This window comes from Bubalus bubalis, chromosome 21, assembly GCF_019923935.1.
Source record: "Bubalus bubalis isolate 160015118507 breed Murrah chromosome 21, NDDB_SH_1, whole genome shotgun sequence".
NCBI classification, from domain to species: Eukaryota; Metazoa; Chordata; class Mammalia; order Artiodactyla; family Bovidae; genus Bubalus; species Bubalus bubalis.
Window position 1 is genome coordinate 48,099,417 of NC_059177.1, and position 20,959 is coordinate 48,120,375.

General features: G+C 37.5%; 1 protein-coding gene across 32 annotated transcripts in view; it reads left to right on the forward strand.

The window, feature by feature from the left end:
• PBRM1 (polybromo 1) overlaps positions 1-20,959 on the forward strand; it is a 108,828-nt gene that overhangs the window by 13,203 nt on the left and 74,666 nt on the right. For all 32 annotated transcript variants that reach the window (XM_044934081.1, XM_044934096.1, XM_044934097.1 and 29 more), the window contains 6 exons: positions 2,459-2,606; positions 8,672-8,815; positions 10,007-10,123; positions 12,594-12,662; positions 13,700-13,798; positions 16,928-17,010. In XM_044934081.1, the coding sequence (XP_044790016.1) occupies positions 2,459-2,606; positions 8,672-8,815; positions 10,007-10,123; positions 12,594-12,662; positions 13,700-13,798; positions 16,928-17,010 (660 nt within the window). The remainder of the gene's footprint in view (positions 1-2,458; positions 2,607-8,671; positions 8,816-10,006; positions 10,124-12,593; positions 12,663-13,699; positions 13,799-16,927; positions 17,011-20,959) is intronic.

The following is a 20,959-nucleotide window of genomic DNA, read 5'->3' on the forward strand; positions in this document are numbered from 1 at the left end:
GCGTCGTGCGGGATCTCTCATTGAGGCGCACAGGCTCCGGAGTGCTTTGGCTCAGTAGTTATGGCTTGTGGGCTTAGTTGCTCTGTGGCACGTGGGATCTTAGTTTCTCAACTAGGGATGGAAACCGTGTCCCCTGCATTGCAAACGTTAACCACTGGACCACCAGAGAAGTCCGAGGTTTTACTTTGCTTTCTGTATGTTGATTTAAGTGGGGAAAATCAGGGCTGTTTCATTTTCAAAGTGGAGGGACCTTGTTTTGACCAAATTATATAGCGTGGAATGTTTGGATCCTGGTCCTTTTTTTTCGTATGGTAATTCTGAAAACGTTTGTGAGGAGCCCCCTTGCAGGGCTTCCAGGATATAGTGTCCTTTCTAGGTTATGTGTCCTTAACGGATTCCCAGTTGTCTACAGATGATCGCCTGAGGGTCTGTTGTGGCCCAGCCTCAGCAAACAGTACACTGTGGCCCATGAGGGCCAGGTGGAGAGAGCCATCTTTGGATATCAAGTGAACACAGCCCTAAAGCTTGCTCTGAGAAAGTCCCTTGGTACCACTGGCAGCATTGGTATTAGGTCTTTGTTATCACCGGCTGAGCGCTGAAGAATTAATGCTTTTGAACTGTGGTGTTGGAGAAGACTCTTGAGAGTCCCTTGGACTGCAAGGAGATCCAACCAGTCCATTCTAAAGGAGATCAGCCCTGGGATTTCTTTGGAAGGAATGATGCTAAAGCTGAAACTCCAGTACTTTGGCCACCTCATGCGAAGAGTTGACTCATTGGAAAAGACTCTGATGCTGGGAGGGATTGGGGGCAGGAGGAGAAGGGGGCGCCAGAGGATGAGATGGCTGGATGGCATCACTGACTCTATGGACGTGAGTCTCAGTGAACTCCGGGAGTTGGTGATGGACAGGGAGGCCTGGCGTGCTGCGATTCATTGGGTTGCAAAGAGTCGGACACGACTGAGCGACTGATCTGATCTGATCACTCACTGAGACTTTTATGTTCTTACATTCTTTGAAGAGCAGATTGAATGCTCCTTTTATCTCCTCAGACTTAATTTTTAAATCAGTAAAATTGTAAACACTTGATAAGGGTTTTTAAAAACCTAATTTGTTCTTCCTTTTCCTTTCTGTAGAGTTCAATCTAGAGTCATTAGTTAAGGCTGAGCAAGGGCAGGAATCTGCAAGGGAGACACGTGATGGGCGCACAGGAAAGGGCTTGGGGACGGTAGCCGCATAGCAGGCTGCTTTCGTGGAGCACAGGCTCTGGGTGTGAGGGTGTTGTTGGTTGTAGGATGCCGGCGTCAGTAGCTGTGGCTCGTGGGCTCTGGAGCACAGGCTCAGTGGTTGTGGCACGCGTGCTTAGTTACTCTGTGGCATGTGGAATCTTCCCAGACCAGGGATCAAACCTGTGTCCCCTATATGGGCAGGCGAATTCCTATCCACTGTGCCACTAGGAAAGTCCTGAAGTCCCTTTTTGTAGGAGAAACACACTAAATTCTTCATCAGCTCACTCGCAAATGGTTCAGAAAAAAACACTTTTTGTACTGCGCTTGAAATTTTTATGTTAATATGAAAAGCTTTTAAAAATTAAATGCACATGACTGAAACATGTGTCTTAGCAACCATGGTGTTCTTCATAGTTGTAACTTACCCTCTTACACATCTAGGATGAGTTTTATCTACCCCTGAGGGAAAATTGAAAAAAATAGCTGCTTAGATAATTTTTCAGGTTTCCGTGTCTCGTGGAACTTTTGAAAAAAGCCAGAAGAAATAATAATAAACATCCATGAACCAAAAGCCAACTTAAAATGTTATTATAACTACCTTTAAAGTGTCCCCTTCCCTCCAAGAGATAACCATTATCCTGAGTTTTGTGTTTATCATTCCCATGCCGTTTTTTAAATATGGTTTAGTCATGTTTGTTCGTGTATTATGCTCTTTTATCTTTGGTAAGCTCCTTGTGCCAAGGGCCTCATCTTTTTCTTTTGTAACTTAAGTACTTGATGTTAGAGCACCATATATACTAGGCACTTGATAGCACTTGGCAGAGAAAGTTCTGTGGTCACTGCCTGAAGAAGGACAGTCCATTTTGTAAGTTTATAAAATGCTTTGAAGCATACCTGTTTTTTTGAACCCCACGCAAGGTAAGTCGTTTTCATTTGCAGAAGATACCATTGACATGGTTTTAGTAATGGTTCCCTAAATCTTAAATATTTAGCATATAAAAGACCATTACAGATAATAAATTTAGGGTTTTTTTTTAAATCACTAATATGTATTTTGAAAAGGGCATGCGTATTCATCTTACTTTTGTTATTCCCTCTGAGTTCTGATCATGGGAGTAAGTCTAGTATGCTCTGTCACTTGGGAGTGTTGGGCATTACCACAGATAGTTTTGAAACATAACGTTTTATAGGCTTTTGATTATTACTTTTTGAAAATCATTAAATTATTGACAGAAATCAACCAGACTATTACGAAGTGGTTTCTCAGCCCATTGACTTGATGAAAATCCAACAGAAACTAAAAATGGAAGAGTATGATGATGTTAATCTGCTTACTGCTGACTTCCAGCTGCTTTTTAACAATGCAAAGGCCTATTATAAGGTAAGAAAGCATCAAATTTGGAAGATATCCAATTTGATAATTGTGTGGCTTTTTAATATTTATCAGTCTGATAGGTAAGTAGTGATTTTTCATTTGATAGTTTGAGTTTGTATTTCTCTTCTTAGTAAAGAAACTGAAGATTAATATGATTATGAACCATTGTTGTTTCTTCTGTGTCTGCTTAAATCTTTTACCCGTTTGTCTCTTGGGTTTGTGATTTTCATGTTTATTTTTAGAAATTTTTTTGTTCTAGGTGCTAATCCTTTTTTGGTTATATGTGTTGCAAATATCCTCTCCCACGGTGTGGCTGTTTTTTCACTCTTTGTGGCATCTTTTGATGAACAGAAGTTTTTTAAAATTTTACTTTAAAACAGTCAGATTTCTTAGTCTTTAACTTTGTGTTTTATCCTTCTTTATGTCTTATTTCAGAAATCTCTCCTCCACAAAGATTGTAAAGATATTCTTTTCTTCTAACAGTTTAATAGTTTTGTCTTTCGTATATTTGCATTTAGTGTACCCGGGGTTGCGTGTGTCTCCTGTGAGGTAGGGATTTGTTTTTCCTGCAGGTATAAGCTGCACCTTGAAATGCCATTCACTTCACACTTGTCTGTGCTGTTACTGCTGGCGTTGCTTCCAGGTGCTGTGGGTCTCTTTCTGGTCTTTATTCTGTTCCTCTTGTTCTGGCCAGTTTATCTAAAACTAGGCTATTCTGTATCTACCTTAATTTCTTTGATTTTATAATTTTCTTGTCTGGCAGGGAAACTGTTTTGATTATTCTTGGCCCTTTCCTTATACTTTTTAATATTAGTGTGTTAAGTCAACAAGCACCAAAAAAATTGTTTGAATTTGTATTGGAATTGCATTGACTCTGTAGATTGTGTTTTGGAGAATTGACATAATCGTAATGTTTATTATTCCGGTCTGTAAATTTGGTACATCTTCATTTATTTGTCTTTTTAGCAAAGCTTTAAATGTTTTTTTTTCATTTAGATTCTGTAAAAATACTGTTAAATTAATTCTTAATGTTGTGTGTATGTATTTTTTCTTTGAGATACAATTCACACACTCTTTTAAAGTGTAGAATTTGGGGAGGGGGGTTAATATATTTGAAAGTTGTGCAACCATCACCACTGTCAAACTCCAGAATTTTTTCATGACCTCAAAAAGAAAACCATGCCCATTAACAAGCATAACTTCATTTCCCCCTCTCCTAGCTTCTAGCTACTGCAATCTACTTTCCTTTTGTATGGACTTCCCTTTTCAGGGCTTTGCATATAAATGGAATCCTGAACAGTATGGATGACTAGCTTTTCTCACTGCACAATTTCTTCAAAGTGCATTCTTGTCATAACCTTTATTAGTACTTAGTTCCTTTTTTATAGCTGAATAATATTCCATTATACGAATATGTATCATATTTCGTTTGTGTCTTAGTTGATGTACATTTGGGTTGTTTCTGCTTTAACAGTAGTGAATAAAGTTGCTATAAATTTTGTGAATATATAGCAAGAGTGCTGTTCATTGGGTACAGTACACTACATGTGTCCATTGGATCTAGCTTTTTAATTATGTTGCTGATATCATTTATATCCTGATTTATCTGCATGAACTATCTAGTTTCCAAATGATGTGCTATAAAATCCAACTGATGATAGATTTGTCTATTTCTCCTTATTAGCCATACTGATTTTTTCTTTATATACTTTGAAAGTATGCAAATAGGAGCAAACAAGTTGAAAGTTGTTATATTGTCCTAGTACATTGCTTTTGCATTATGGCACCCTACTCCAGTACTCTTGCCTGGAAAATCCCATGGACAGAGGAGCCTGGTGGGCTGCGGTCCATGGGGTCGTGAAGAGTCGGGCACGACTGAGCGACTTCACTTTCACTTTTCACTTTCATGCACTGGAGAAGGAAATGGCAACCCACTCCAGTACTCTTGCCTGGAGAATCCCAGGGGCAAAGGAGCCTGGTGGGCTGCCATCTATGGGGTCGCACAGAGTCGGACACGACTGAAGTGACTTAGCAGTAGCAGTAGCTTTCTTTATTGTTAGTATTGTCTTTTTTGAATTTTGTTTTATCTGATATTATTACACGTAAAATAATAGCAGCTTTATTTTTGTGTTCACCTTGTTTATTTTTTCCATTCTTTTATTTCCAACCTCTTCATATCTTTTTAATGCTAGTGTATCTCTTGTAAGCCCCATATAATTGAATTTCTGTTATTCTAGTTGATGATCTTCACCTTTTAACTGAAGCATTTCATCTCTTTACAGTTTTAGTAATTATTACATTTGGCTGTATTCCTATCATTTAAATTTCTACTTTCTATTTATCTCATTTTGTAATTTTTTTCTTTTTTTGTTTCTCTGCCTTGTTTCAGGTGTTTTTTTCCCCTTCATTTTTCTCTTGGTTTTATTTTGTTTTAAATTTCTTCTATAATTTAAAAGTTGTCAGATCCATTAATAATATGTTCTTATCCAAGAAGTTCTAATATGCATAATTAATTTTTCAAAGTCAAATATTAATCAGTATTTTAAACATCCTTCTAAATAATGTAAAACCTTAAAATAATGTAACTGATCTTTTTATTTATGCTTCTGATATTTTGTATTTTAGTTCTATTGTGACAAATTTTTAATCCCATAAAATAATGTTATTTTTATATAGTCCGTATTTTTACTCACAAACATACTACTCTCTTTATTCTTCATTCTTATATTGCTATTGAGAAGTCATCTGTCAATATAACTGTAGTTCCCTTGAAAGTTATCTGTCTTTTCTTTCTGACTATCTTAAGTATCTTCTTTTTGTCTTTATACGCCACAGTTTCACTGTGATATGTGTAGATATGATTGTCTTCTTATTTATAGAATTTGGGAGTTGTAGATCTGTCTGAATCTTTGGGTTGGTGTTTTTCATCAGTTCTGAAAAGTTGTATGTCTTTGTATATTGCCCTTGCCCCATTCTCTCTTCTCCTTGTAGGACTCTGATTGGATGTTACATTAGAATTTTCTTAGGTTTCCATTTCTCTTAACTTTATGTAGAGCCCTTTTATTGTGTCAGTGTTGCTTTTTAGGTAATATCTTTAGTTCTTACTTTTTTCTTTGAAATCTGCTCAGTCTACTGAGTTTTTACATTTTAATGTTTATATTTTCCTTATTTTGGAAGTAGTTTCTTTTGAGAGAATTGGTTGTATCTTCAGTCCTATTATTTCTTTAAACATATTCAGCATACTTATTTTTTATTCTACAGCAGATAATTTAATATCTGAATTACTTACATGTGTGTGTTTGCTGTCATTTCTGCTTGCTTTCTCTTGTGACTGTTAGTCATACGTGTTTCATCAATTTTGACTATGAGCTTATATTTCTTGGAGACTGTGGAGATTCTTAAGTTGAAGTTCTTCTGGAGAAGATTTGTTGCTTATCTCAGGTTGCTTATCTGGCCTCTCTTTGTTAGGACTAGCTTATGCTGAAGAGTTCTCAGAGGAGATTTATCTCATGCCTCTCCTCTCCCCGAAGTGCCATGGGTTGAGCTGGGTGGAGATTGAGGTGGGTGGTCTACCTTGTTCCTTGGCAGCTCAAAAACTGACTTGTTTTTAATTCCCAGTTACACTGTAGCCATAGCCTTTGAAGTCCCAGCTTATGGTGGAGCCTGGCCTGTATCTCTTGTCCTTGTAGCCTCAAAGACATTTGAAAGCTAAAGCTCTTGAAAACTATAAGCATCTTGTCTTATAGGTAGCCTCAGGGTAAACATTGCTTGCTTATCCAGGTTCCTACTTTTACTCTGTTCTTGCTTTTGTGAACACTGCTTATTCCTTATTGGCAGCACATGGATGCATTTTTAAAAGTTTACTTTTTATTTTACATTACATCCAGCATTGTTGTTACTGGAAAGTTTTAGTTAGTTTATCCCCACTATCCTTCAAGAAAGGAAAATATTCAAATAAGGTTTTAAATAGTTGAAGAATAGAAATGAAAATCAAGGCAGTCATTAACTTCTCTCATTTAGACTTGTATCCCTTAAATTGGGTCTTATCCTTTAAATTGTCTTTCTTAGTGTATTAGTAATCTGTTCAGTTCAGTTCAGTAACTCAGTCGTGTCCGACTCTTTGCGACCTTGTGAACCGCAGCAGGCCAGGCCTCCCTGTCCATCACCAACTCCCGGAGTTTACCCAAACTCATGTCCATTGAGTTGGTGATGCCATCCAGCCATCTCATCCTCTGTCGTCCACTTCTCCTCCAACCTTAAATCTTTCCAAACATCAGGGTCTTTTCAAATGAGTCAGCTCTTCACATCAGGTGGCCAAAATATTGGACTTTCAGCTTCAACATCAATCCTTCCAATGAACACCCCAGACTGATTTCCTGTAGGATGGACTGGTTGGATCTCCTTGCAGTCCAAGGGACTCCCAAGAGTCTTCTCCAACACCACAGTTGAAAAGCATCAATTCTTCGGCGCTCAGCTTGCTTTATAGTCCAACTTTCACATCCATACCTGACTGTTGGAAAAACCATAGCCTTGACTAGACAGACCTTTTTTGGCAAAGTAATGTCTTTGCTTTTTAATATGCTGTCTAGGTTGGTCATAACTTTCCTTCCAAGGAGTAAGCGTCTTTTAATTTCATGGCTGCAATCACCATCTGCAGTGATTTTGGAGCCCCCCAAAATAAAGCCAGCCACTGTTTCCCCATCTATTTGCCATGAAGTGATGGGACCAGATGCCATGATCTTAGTTTTCTGAATGTTGAACTTTAAGGCGAGTTTTTCACTCTCCTCTTCACGTTCATCAAGAGGCTCTTTAGTTCTTCTTCATTTTCTGCCATAAGGGTGGTATCATCTGCATATCTGAGGTTATTGATATTTCTCCTGGCAGTCTTGATTCCAGCTTGTGCTTCATCCAGCCCAGTGTTTCTCATGATGTACTCTGCATGTAAGTTAAATAAGCGGGGTGACAATATACAGCCTTGACGTACTCCTTTTCCTATTTGGAACCAGTCTGTTCCATGTCCAGTTCTAACTGTTGCTTCCTGACCTGCATATAGGTTTCTCAGGAGGCACATCAGGTGGTCTAGCATTCCCATCTCTTTCAGAATTTTCCACAGTTTATTGTGATCCACAGTCAAAGGCTTTGGCATAGTCAATAAAGCAGAAATAGATGTTTTTCTGGAACTCTCTTGCTTTTTCCATGATCCAGCAGATGGTGGCAATTTGATCTCTGGTTCCTCTGCCTTTTCTAAAACCAGCTTGAACATCTGGAAGTTCACGGTTCACATATTGCTGAAGCCTGGCTTGGAGAATTTTGAGCATTACTTTACTAGCGTGTGAGATGAGTGCAGTTGTGCAGTAGTTTGAGCATTCTTTGGCATTGCCTTTCTTTGGGATTGGAATGAAAACTGACCTTTTCCAGTCCTGTGGCCACTGCTGAGTTTTCCAGATTTGTTGGCATATTGAGTGCAGCACTTTCACAGCATCATCTTTCAGGATTTGAAATAGCTCAACTGTAATTCCATCACCTCCACTAACTTTGTTCATAGTGATACTTCCTAAGGCCTGCTTGACTTCACGTTCCAGGATGTCTGGCTCTAGGTGAGTGATCACATCATCGTGATTATCTGGGTCGTGAAGATATTTTTTGTATAGTTCTTCTGTGTATTCTTGCTGCCTCTTCTTAATATCTTCTGCTTCTGTAAGGTCCATACCATTTCTGTCCTTTATTGAGCCCATCTTTGCATGAATGTTCATGCAAAGTGTATTAGTAATAATTACCCTTAATTTAGCAAATTATTTATATTCTTCAAGTCTCTCTGTAATGAGATAGGACATAAATAGAATTAATAAAATTATTTGATTTCAGAATGCTTTTAAAACATACACTTAGTTTTTCAGAAGAGAATTGAGGCCCATGTATCATTTACTTATAAGAATTTTAAAATTTGTGATAGTTTTCAAAGTTATATCTTAGTGTACCAATCTGTTGGAACAGGATGCTTTAGAAATAATCATTGATTTCTAATAAAATGCTAAGTGATATCTTTTCCTCTTCTCTTTGTTAATGTACAGCCAGATTCTCCTGAATATAAAGCTGCTTGTAAACTCTGGGATTTGTACCTTCGAACAAGAAATGAGTTTGTTCAGAAAGGAGAAGCAGATGACGAAGAAGATGATGAAGATGGGCAAGACAGTCAAGGCGCAGTGACGGAAGGAGTACGTGTGCCACCGGAATGGGTGATGGATCGGCTGCTGGGAGGTTGACAAGGCCCCTGCTTGTGATTTCTCATGGCCACTGTTGCAGCTAGGCTTTCTGTGCAGTCGTGTTGGTAACTGGAAGGGTAAACAGACACACAGCCAGAGAGCCCCACTCCAATGACAAGGGGTCCTGGGACAACCAGTGTTGTTAGATTGAGGTATTATGTAAAGGCAGGCTGTGTTGTGATTGAAAGTTGCAAAGTCAATGGAATCACCTTAGTTAGGAATATTTTTGTGGGTTAGGTTGGTTTCTGTTCCTAGAACATGTCACGTGTCTTCCTGCCTCTGGAATTTTGCAGTTGCTTGTGCTTCTGCTTCCTTTGGCTCTGCCTGTGACTATCTCCTTTGCATTATTCTAACATCACTTAATGTAAATTGGGAGAAGACTTTCCTAACCACTCTGTCAGATTGTTTGCTCTCTGCTCCTCCTTTCCCATCATCATATCATGCTGTTGTGTGATCTTCAGTTTTTATCACTGTATGTGGAATAAGTGTTTAGTATTAGTTTATATGTTTACTTTCTGTCTTCCTCCAATAGAATGGTAGCTCCAAAAAGCTATCACCTTGCTCACCTATTCAGACATCTAGACTCTGCCTGACATGTAGGGACTGAAAATACTTGCTGAATGAGTGCACATGTTTAAAAAGAGGAAAAAGAACAGTAAAAGGAATTGCATCTCTCCTCTCCAACTTTAAATAGACATCCAGAGAATAAGTTTTGTGAATACATTCATACACCCTGCTGCCTTTGTCATCTGCAACACGTTTCCAGAGTAACTGGTTGGGCTGGGAGGAGAGGAATCTTGCTTGTAGGACATAATTCTCCTCTTTGAAGCTAACTTTGGTGTTACATTTTAACTAGTAAGTAAATAACTTAAATATGAGTATTCTAGTCTGCTTTCATCAGTGTTACATTGATTCTTCTCTGAGCTGTGTGGCTGGGGAGTCTCAGCTAATCACTTGTCTTATATGTTGAATATATATTGTGAGTGTAAAGTGTGGTATTCATGAAACTTGTACTTAATGTAAGTTTAGAAGTTGCTCTTTTGAATTGGCTTTAAAATTTTAGAAGCTGTTTAATATCGGCATTTACTTTTGGATTTTTCTTTTTCCTTTCGTTTCTTATTCCTCACACCCCCGTACTCCCAGTCTTCTCCAGGTTACTTGAAGGAGATCCTGGAGCAGCTTCTTGAAGCCATAGTTGTAGCCACAAATCCATCAGGACGTCTCATTAGCGAACTTTTTCAGAAGCTGCCTTCTAAAGTGGTAAGTGATGTAGTTAAAGACAAGTGGATTAAAGTGTTGATTTTGTTCTTTTTTAAGTACTTCATAAATTCTCTTACTTCTTAGTAAATAGAGTAAGGGTAGTGGAAGGCGTTGGAGGTAACCGAGAGATCCTCCTCATGGCCTCAGCAGTAAGCATGTAGGATATGTTCTGTCATTTTACTTCAGCAAAAGGTTATGGATTTTGTGTGTGTGTGTGTGTTTGGTTTTATGATTAGAAATTGTTTTTGTTTGTTTTTTCATTTTTGTGGTCGTAAAATATGCAATAATCTAAGATTTACCTTTTAACCAATGTAAGTACAAAGTTCAGTGGCGTTAAGCGCAATCATGTTATTGTGCAGCTGTCACAACCAGTTCTTTCCAAAACTTCTTCATCTTCCTACCTATTAAACAGGAACTCCCTACTTTTCCCTCCTGCCGGTTCCTGGAAACCACAGTTCTGCTCCTCTGAACTTGACTACACTAAGTACCTCATTTAAGAGAAATCATACAGTATTTGTTTGTGTCTGGCTTATTTCACTTAGCCTAGTATCTTCATGATTTATCCACGTTGTAGGTTGTTTCTAAGATTCATGATTCTTAAGTGATAAAATAAGCACATAAATTAAACCTTTTATTTATAAAAGAGAAGAAATATTCTCTGCTCAAGAGTCAGAATGAGAGGAAGATAATTAACTTCTTCCTGATAAGTACTCTTCTACCCCAACATGGAAGAGGTTTTCTAGACCAGTGGAACCTTTAAAAGTGTTAGAGCCCCATGTGTCTTCACACCTAAAGAGCAATTAACATAGCTGATGTTCCACTTTAGCTTTTGGAACTGCAAAAATTTCTTTGACCTTCACTTTCTTGTATTCTGGATAAGGACATACTTTCAGAGGTACTCCACTGTACACATACTTTTAGAAGTACTCCATTATAACTCCTTGTGAGCATTTTCTCTTTAAGAACAAGGACTGAATTTCTTAAGGATGAAGACTCTGACATATTTTCTTTTGTGTCCCTGTCATGTAGTTGGAACCCAGCATGTCAGAGGCTTGCAAGAAGTGTTTGTTGACTGACAGGTGGCGTGTAGCTTTACCCATCAGTCATCAACAACACTAGTTGTAGGACAATTATGACATTAGAAATAGGGTATCTGAACACTGCTGTCTGAAGTGTGAATCTGATTAGAAAAAATATACTGGTTTATGTTTGTCATATGTTTAAAATGTTAAGAAAAGAAAAAGTATGACAGTTCATTAAAAATTGCATATGGAATTATCATATGATCCAGCAATTCAGCTTTAGATATATACCTAGAAGAGTGAAATCAGGGTCTTAATGAGATATTTGTACAACCGTGTTCCTAGCAGTATAATTCACAATAGCTGAAACATGGAAAAAGCTCAGGTGTTCCTCGATATGTGAATAGGTAAATAAAGTGTAGTATATAAACACCGTGGAGTATTATTCAGCCTTTAAAAAGAATGACAGTCTTGACCCATGCTACAATAAGAATAAACCCTGAACACATCATAGTAAGTGAAATAAGCCAGTCGTAAAGAACAAATATTGTATGATCCTTCTTTTAGGAAGTATGTACTTTCTAAATATTGTATGATACTTCTTTAGGAAGTACTTAACAGCCAAATTCATAGAAAGAAAAAGTAAAATTGTGATTTCCAGGGGTTGAAGGAGGGGAAGGTGGAAAGTTATTGTTGAAAGAGTATGAAATTTCAGCTTGGGAAGATGAAAAGTTCTGGAGATGGATGATGGTGATGGTTGCACAATAATGTGAATGTATTTAAAGCTGCTGAACTGTACACTTAAAAAGAATAAAAGTACAGTTTCTGTGAAAAGTGAAGCCGCTCAGTCAGGAATAGAGATTGGGTTGGGAAGATCCCCTGGAGAAGGAAATGGCAACCCACTCCAATATTCTGGCCTGGGAAATCCCATGAACAGAGGAGCCTGGCGGGCTACAGTACGTGGGGTCACAAGAGTCAGACATGACTTAGCAACTAAACCATTTTGCACCCTGATTTCTTACAGGTCTTTAGTATTTCATATGAAATAGGATATAATTGTGTTATAGATTGCTGAATTAAAAGAGCTTATAATAAACTCTTTGAAAACCTTCTGCTTCATTTCCCCACATAGATATCTTGGGATCTTAAATATAAAATTGTGTGATCTGTGGATTTAGGAAATTTAAAAACATTAAATTGTGGTATATTAGTTATATAACCAAAAAGTAACTGTAAAGTCCTACAGCATGCTCTTGGGTATCTCATGAAGCTTGTAAAAATCAAATGATTTCTGCTTCAAGTATAACAAAAAATATGCTGTACAACTGTGTCTTTAGCCTCTATCTCAAAAGCTGCTCAATTGATTAACAGATGATCACTGTACTTCCTTGTTATCTCATTAGCTGGATACTTTCACTTATTAAGCATGCCTGGGTTTTGTTTTTCAGCAATATCCAGACTATTATGCAATTATTAAGGAGCCTATAGATCTCAAGACCATTGCCCAGAGGATACAGGTATGAAGGTGTACCATATGTAGAAATATGTGGTTTAGGGCAGATTGGCCTATGGTCATTTTTTAGGCCTTTTAAAGAACAGAAGCGGATATTTCTGTAAGGAGTTATTATTAATAGCAATATAATGTAAACAAATTAGAGGTGTTACTGAGTATAGCTTTGGAGGAATCAGCATAGCATCCCTTTTGCATTTTTTCTGTAGGAAGGAAAGCAAAATTTTCATTGACTTAAGTGTTTTATAGTTTTAGTAAGTTTTGCTCTCAGGACAAAAATTAAAGCACATTGGTCATGGACATTTTTGATTGTGAAAGGTACATTGTCAATGAAAGGTTTGTTGTTTATTTTTATTGGCTTCCAAATAGTTTTAGGATATTTCAGAGTAAAAGTTAACCTACAACAAACATTAAGAGTGTAAGGTTAGTGAAAATGCTTTGTCCTCTTTGTGTTTCCCCCTCCCTGTGTCTTCAGCAGTATAGATAGAATTGCTGTAAAATTGCTATGTGTTGGCTAGTTAATTCTTATAACACCTCTGTGAGGAAGATACTGTTATTTACAGATAAGAAAACTAAAACACAGAGATGGTAAGTCAGTTGCCTGAGTCATCAACTAATGAGAAGAGGTAGGATTTTTTTTTTAAGGCTTAGGATTTGAATCCAGAGAGTCTCGCTCCAAAGTCTGTACTCTTTAATGAATTAGTTTTCATGAAACATTTAGAACAGTGGTTGGCCCAGAGTAAACACTGTATATTTGCTAAATAAAACAACTTTTACTTTATCTGACTTTTTTTAAAAATATAAGTTGTTTTTATGAGAATAATGTAGCTCTGGTTTTGTTACCTATCTCAAAAATTTCTTTGTAAATGGACAGTAGTAATAGTCTATAAAAGAGAAGATGACTTTATATGTTGTTCACATATGTACTTTCCAATAAAGTCTTAAGAGTATGGTGAGAGTTTAAAAATATATGGAGTTTTTTTTGAAGGTCATGTTGCTTAACTGTCTTTAAGAGTAACTGCTATATTTTATTGTTTTCTATAGAATGGAAGCTACAAGAGTATTCACGCAATGGCCAAAGATATAGATCTCCTAGCAAAAAATGCCAAAACTTACAATGAGCCTGGTTCTCAAGTGTTCAAGGTTGGTTTTGTTGTTGTTGCTTTCATTGATAAGAATACAGATTTTAATTTAGAGCCAATATTTTTGTATAAGAACCACATACCATACATTTTACCCAAAGTGCATCATTTGATGACTCTTAGTATGTTCACCGAGTTGTGTACCTGTCACCAGGATGAATTAGCGTCACTCTCCATCTCCTCCCAGTCTCCCTGCTGCTGCTGCTGCTAAGGCGCTTCAGTCGTGTCCAACTCTGTGTGACCCCATAGACAGCAGCCCACTAGGCTCCCCCGTCCCTGGGATTCTCCAGGCAAGAACACTGGAGTGGGTTGCCATTTCCTTCTCCAATGTATGAAAGTGAAAAGTGAAAGTGAAGTCGCTCAGTCGTGTCCAACCCTTAGGATGGACTGCAGCCTACCAGGCTCCTCCGCCCATGGGATTTTCCAGGCAAGAGTACTGGAGTAGGGTGCCATTCCCAGTCTCCCTAACCCTAGGCAACTGCCACCAGTCTACTTTCTATGTCTGTGAATTTACCTGTTTTCAACATTTCATATAAATGGAACCTTACAATTTGTAGTCCTTTCTGACTGGTTTCTTTCACTTAGCATCCTGTTTTCAAGGTGTTCCTGTTGTATCATGTATTTCTTTTTATTCCCAAATAGTATTCAGTTAAATCTATATATCATGTTTTAGTCACTCATTCATCAATTGCTAGGCATTTAAGTTGCTTCCACTTCGGGGCTATTATACATAATGCTGCTGTGAACATTCATGCATAAGTTTTTATATGCACATGTATTTTCATTTTTATTGAATACGTACCTTGGAATGAAATTGCTGGGCCAGATGGTAAACTATATTTTTAACTTTTTTGAGGTTAAAATTGTTTTTAAATTATTCTTAAAGCCACTGCACCTACATTCCCACTAGCAATGTGCAAGTGTAATTTCTCCACATCCTCACCCAATACTTGTTTCTATTTTTGGTTTTGTTTTATTTCTAGTAGCTATGAAGTAGTATCTCATTATGGTTTTGATTAGCCTTTTTTTTTCCTGGCCAGTGCCCCATGATTGTAGTTCCCCCAGTGGGAATTGAACTTGGGGCCAACAAGTTCAGTGAACAGTGAAAACCTGGAATCCTAACCACTTGGCCACCAGGGAATCCCCTGATTAGCATTTGCTAATGATTAGTGATGTTGAACATCTTTTCATGTGCATATTGGCCTTTCTGACTCTGAAAAAAAATTTTCAGATTTTTAGCCCCCCCTTTTAACTTGGTTTAACTGTCTTTTTATTGTTGAATTGTTACAGTTCTTTTTATCATCTAAACAATAGACTTGACATATGATTTACAAATATCTTCTCCCATTCTATATACTGTCTTTTCATTTTCATGATAATATCCTTTGACGCACAAAAGTTTTTAATTTTGGGAATTCCTTGGCAGTCCAGTGCAGGGGTTTCAGACCCTGATTGGGAAACTAAGATCCCACGTGTTGTGTGCTGCAGGACCCCCTACCCAACCTCACCCCACCCCCCATCCCATCCCCCCCACGCCCAAGAAAAAAACTTCTCAATTTTAATTAAGTTTTTAATTTTGATAAGTCCCAATTTGTCTGTTTTTTCTTAGATTTCATGTGCTTTTAATGTCTTACCGAAGAAACCATTACCTAATCTAAGGCTGCAAAGATTTATACCTATGTTTTCTTCTAAGAATTTTATTGTTCTAGGCAATGGCACCCCACTCCACTACTCTTGCCTGGAAAATCCCATGGATGGAGGAGCCTGGTGGGCTACAGTTCATGGGGTCGCTAAGAATTGAACGCAACTGCGTGACTTCACTTTCACTTTTCACTTTCATGCATTGGAGAAGGAAATGGCAGCCCACTCCAGTATTCTTGCCTGGAGAATCCCAGGGATGGGGGAGCCTGCTGGGCTGCCGTCTATGGGGTCACACAGAGTAGGACACGACTGAAGCGACTTAGCAACAGCAGCAGCATTTACATTTAGATTTTTGAGCCATTTTGAGTTAATTTTTATATACGTGAGGTAGGTGTGAGGTTGGAGTCCACATTCATCCAGTGCCTTATGTTAAAAAGACTGTTCTTTCCCTGTTGAATTGTCCTGGCAACCCTGTTGAAAATCAGTTGACTATAGATCCTTGGTTCTGAACCATTCACCTATGTTTCTTTTTATTCCACACAAGGTTCATTTTTGGTCCACTTTGTAGTTAAATATTGATATAGTCCCTTCATTTAAACCTCATTGATATAAAAGTCACTCTGTATAGTATCGTATACAATGTAAAATGACTTTCATTGCTTTGCAGTTCTCTCCTAGAAGTTTTGTAGTCCTTCTACAAAATGAACTGTAATGAACTGTTGCTTGTAGAAATTTCTCAAATTAATAATTTATCACTGGGAACTTAGCAAAGGGTACTCAGAAAACCTTTTGGGAATAAAGTCATTTAGATTTACGGAATGCTGACTCAGTTGCTTTTGGTAGTTAATTTTAATTTTTATCTTGCATTTATTAAGGAACTTTGAGTGAAAATCAAGAGTGAAGTCCTTGTATTGTTAATCCTTGATAAGAGATTTGAGTAGTGTAGTACCAATTGTTGATGCAGTTAAGAATTTTGCTTTTTGGTCTGATTAATGGTCCTAAACTAAATTTTGGAGGGAAGGGAAACTGAGTTTGCTATATGCTATTAATTTAAGCAAGTATGTTCATCCAGAATTTATGTGCCTACTCTTTAATCTTAGAAGTATACTTTTGTTTCAATTTTTAGATTAGTGTACACAGGTAGAGTCCATTGTATTCTCACCCCTGTTTTTCCCTGTTCAGCATTAGATCTTTATCTTTTAGCTGGCTAATTGTGGAAGAGCTGAGAGGCTTCTCAACTTGTATTTAATTACGGAGATGTTTTGAAAGCTTGTGGAAAGGTTAGAGGATGCAGCTGTCTGCATATTGGATGGAAGGCTACTCCACATGCAAGGAGTGCCATAGAAAGTGTCCAGTACATGATGGAGGGCATTTTAAACTACCCATTTTTTTCTATACTTTTTTTTTTTTCTTTTTTAAGGTACCATTTCACACCAGATTTTTTTTTTTTCTTATACTTTTTCTAAGCTAAGTAATTTTATCTTAACAGGATGCAAATTCTATTAAAAAAATATTTTATATGAAAAAGGCAGAAATTGAACATGAAATGACAAAGTCAAGCCTTCGAATGAGGTAGGTTAAAAAAATGTTTAAAGTTCTTGTGCTTTTATTATTTGTCAAAATAGCTAGTGAAATCAATATAGTGAAAAACAAGATGTTGCATTTCAAGGTTATATTTACAGTTGCTAATATGATTCTGAAGAGAATAGGGTTAAATAACTCTTAATCAGTCCCTTCATTGTAGCTGAAGGGCTTTATTTAAAAATAAACAAATTTTAAAATTTAACAGCACTATGTACTTTTATTGCCTTGTACAAATATGTATGTAAATATTTGTATATCATATTTGTATAATGTATATTACATATAATACGTGTATATATAGGCAAAACTTGGAGATAACTGGGTTCATTTCTAGACTACTGCAGTAAAGCGAATATCACACTAAAGTGAGTCACACAAGTTTTTTGCTTTCCCCATGCATATGAAAGCTATGTTCGCGCTACACTGTAGTTAAGTGTGCAGTAGCATTAGGTCTAAAAAAGCTGTGTATATACCCTAATTTGAAAAGACTGTATTGCTTAAAAATGCTGACCATCATCTGAGCCTTCAGCAAGTTGTAATCTTTTTTGCCGGTGAATGGTCTTGCTTCTGTTGATGGCTGCTGACTGATCAGGGTGGTGGTTGCTGAAACTTGAGGTGGCTGTGCCAGCTCCTTAAAATCAGACAACAATGATGTGTCCCTCGTCAGTTCACTCTTCTTTTTCTAATGATTTGTCTATAGCATGAGATGCTGTTGGATAATGTTTTACCCACAGGAGAACTTCTTTCAAAATTGGAGTCAGTCCTCTGAAATGCTGATGCTGCTTTATCAACTAAGTTTATGTAATATTCTTAATCTTTTGTTGCTGTTTCAACAGTCTTCACAGCATTTTCACAGAAGTAGATTCCATCTCAAGAAACTACTTTCTTTGCTCATCTATACAGAGTAACTCCTCAATGTTAAAGTTTTATCATGAGATTGTAGCAGTTCAGTCACATCTTCAGGCTCTATTTTTAATGCCAGTTCTCTTACTGTTTCTATCCCATCTCCTGTTATTTCCTCCACTGAAGTCTTAAACCCCTCAAAGTAACCCATGAGGGTTGGAATCCACTTCTTCTAAGTTCCTGTTGATGTTCATGTTCTTTCCATGAATCACAAATGTTCTTAATGACATCTAGAATAACAAATCATTTCCAGAAAGTTTTCAGTTGAATTTTCCCAGATCCATCAAAGGAATCACTATCCACGGCAGCTATAGCCTTATGAAATGTATTTCTTCAATAATAAGACTTAAAAGTCGAAATTTCTCTTTGGTCTGTGGGCTGCAGAATGGATATTGTGTCTGTAGGCATGAAAACAACATTAATCTTGTACATCTCCATCAGAGCTCTTAGGTGACCATGTGCATTTTCAATGAGCAGTACTGTTTTGGAAATAATTTTGAGCAGTAGGTCTTAACAGCAGGCTTAAAATATTCAGCGAACCATGTTGTAAACAGATGTGCTGTCATCCAGGCTTTGTTGTTCCATTTATTGAGCACAAGCAGAGTATATCTGTCATAATTCTTAAGGGCCCTAGGATTTTTCAGAATAGTAAAATGTAAAATGAGCACTGGTTTCAACTTTTAAATCACCAGCTACATTAGCCCTATCAAGAGAGTCAGCCTGTCCTTTGAAACTTTGAAGCCGGGCACTGACTTCTCTCTAGTTGTGAAAGCCTTGGATTCCTCTTCCATGATAAGTATATTTTATCTACATTGAAAGTCTGTTATTTAGTATAGCTACGTTTATTAATAATTTCAGCTAGATCTTTGGATAACTTGCTGCTGCTTTTTTATCAGCACTGGCTCTTTCACCTTGCACTTATATTTTATAGAGATGACTTCTTTCCTTAAACCTCATGAACCAGTCTCTGCTAGCTTCAGACTTTTATTCCCCACCTTAACTCTCTCAGCCTTCATCAAATTGAAGAGAGGCCCTTGCTCTGGATTACGCATTGGCTTACAGGATTATTGTGGTTGGTTTGACCTTCTGTCCAGACCACTAACACTTTCTTCTTATCAGCAATAAAGCTGTCTTACTGTGTTATCATTTCTGTGTTCACTGGAGTAGTAGTTCTAATTTCCTTCAAAAACTTTTCCTTTGCTTTTGTGACTTGGCTAACTGGTGCAGGAGGCCTAGTTTCCAGCTGATCTCAGCTTTCAACATGCCTTCCTCACTGAGCTTAACCATTTGTAGCTTTTGCTTGAAACTGGAAAAAAAGTGCAACTCTTCCTTTCCCTTGAATGCTTAGAGGCCAGTGTGGGGTTATTAATTGACCTATTTTCAGTATTCTTGTGTATGAGAAAATAGGGAGAGTGAGGAGAAAGGAAAAAGATGGGGGAATAGCTGGTTGGTGGAGCTGTCAGAACACACACAACATTTATCAAGTCACTGTCTTACATAGGCATGGATCATGGATCATGGTTCCCCAAAGTATTTACAATGATAGCATCAGAGATCACCACAACAAGTATAATAATAATGGAAAGGTTTGAAATAATTGCAAGAATTACCAAAATGTGGCACAAAGACGCAAAGTGAGTAAATGCCTTTGGAAAAATGCTGCTCAGACTTGCTCGATTTAGGGTTGCCACAAACCTTTAGTTTGTAAAAAGAAAAAGAAAAAATGCGGTATATGTGACATTTAATAAAACAAAGCATGATAAAACAAGATATGCTTATAATATTGTGATATTTGCATCTATATAGTAGGATGCATATATTTTCACTGTAAGAGTATTTAGCCAGATGTCAGGAGATTCTAGCTTATCTTGTGCTCTGACTGTGACTTTGAACACGTCTTACTTCTAGGATTCCATTTGCTTCTACCTGAAATGGAAAGATCGAGTGGCTGCTTTTGTAGCTTTTTTCTGACTTTGACATTTGCTATGTTTCTGGATCCTCTGGTCACTGCAGTAACCATAAACTGTCTGGGATCAACCCTGGTGTATTTTTTTTTTTTGCTCAGAGTTCCAGATTTTGCTCTTCAATTTTTTTAATTCAACAGAAACAAGTTTTTTCATATCAGTAATTGAAAAATGCCCTTATGCCAACATATTCTAACTTAACATCTGATCATTGGCAACCTCTATAAGCATAATTTTTTTTAATTAATTTATTTTAATTGGAGGCTATCTACTTTATCGTATTGTAGTTTTTGCTGTACATCGACATGAATCAGCCATGGGTGTACATGTGTCCCACTATCCTGAACCCCGCTCCTACCTCTCTCCCTACCCCCTCCCTCTGGGTTGTCCCAGAGCACCCGCTTTGGGTGCCTTGCTTCATGCATTGAATTTGCACTAGTCATCTATTTACATATGGTAATATACATGTTTCAGTGCTATTCTCTCGTATCGTCCCACCCTCACCTTCTCCCACATAGTCTAAAAGTCTGTTCTTTACATCTGTGTCTCTTTTGCTGTCTTGCATGTAGGGTCGTCATTACTGTCTTTCTAAATTCCATATATATGTGTTAATATACTGTATTGGTGTTTCCTTTCTGGCTTACTTCACTCTGTATAATAGGCTCTAGTTTCATGCACCTCATTAGAACTGACTCAAATGTGTTCTTATTAATGGCTGAGTAATATTCCATTGTGTACGTACCACAACTTCCTATGCATTCATCTGCCGATGGACATTTAGGTTGCTTCCATGTCCTAGCTATTGTAAGCAGTGCTGCAGTGAACATTGGGGTAGATATGTCTCTTTCAGTTTTGGTTTCCTTGGTGTGTTTGCCCAGCAGTAGGATTGGTGGGTCGTATGGTAGTTCTATTTCCAGTTTTTTAAGGAATCTCCACACTGTTCTCCATAGTGGCTGTGCTAGTTTGCATTCCTACCAACAGTGTAAGAGGGTTCCCTTTTCTCTGCACCCTCTCCATCTTTTATTGTTTGTAGCAGAGTCCCAGATTTTGGAGCAAAGACTCCTGCATAG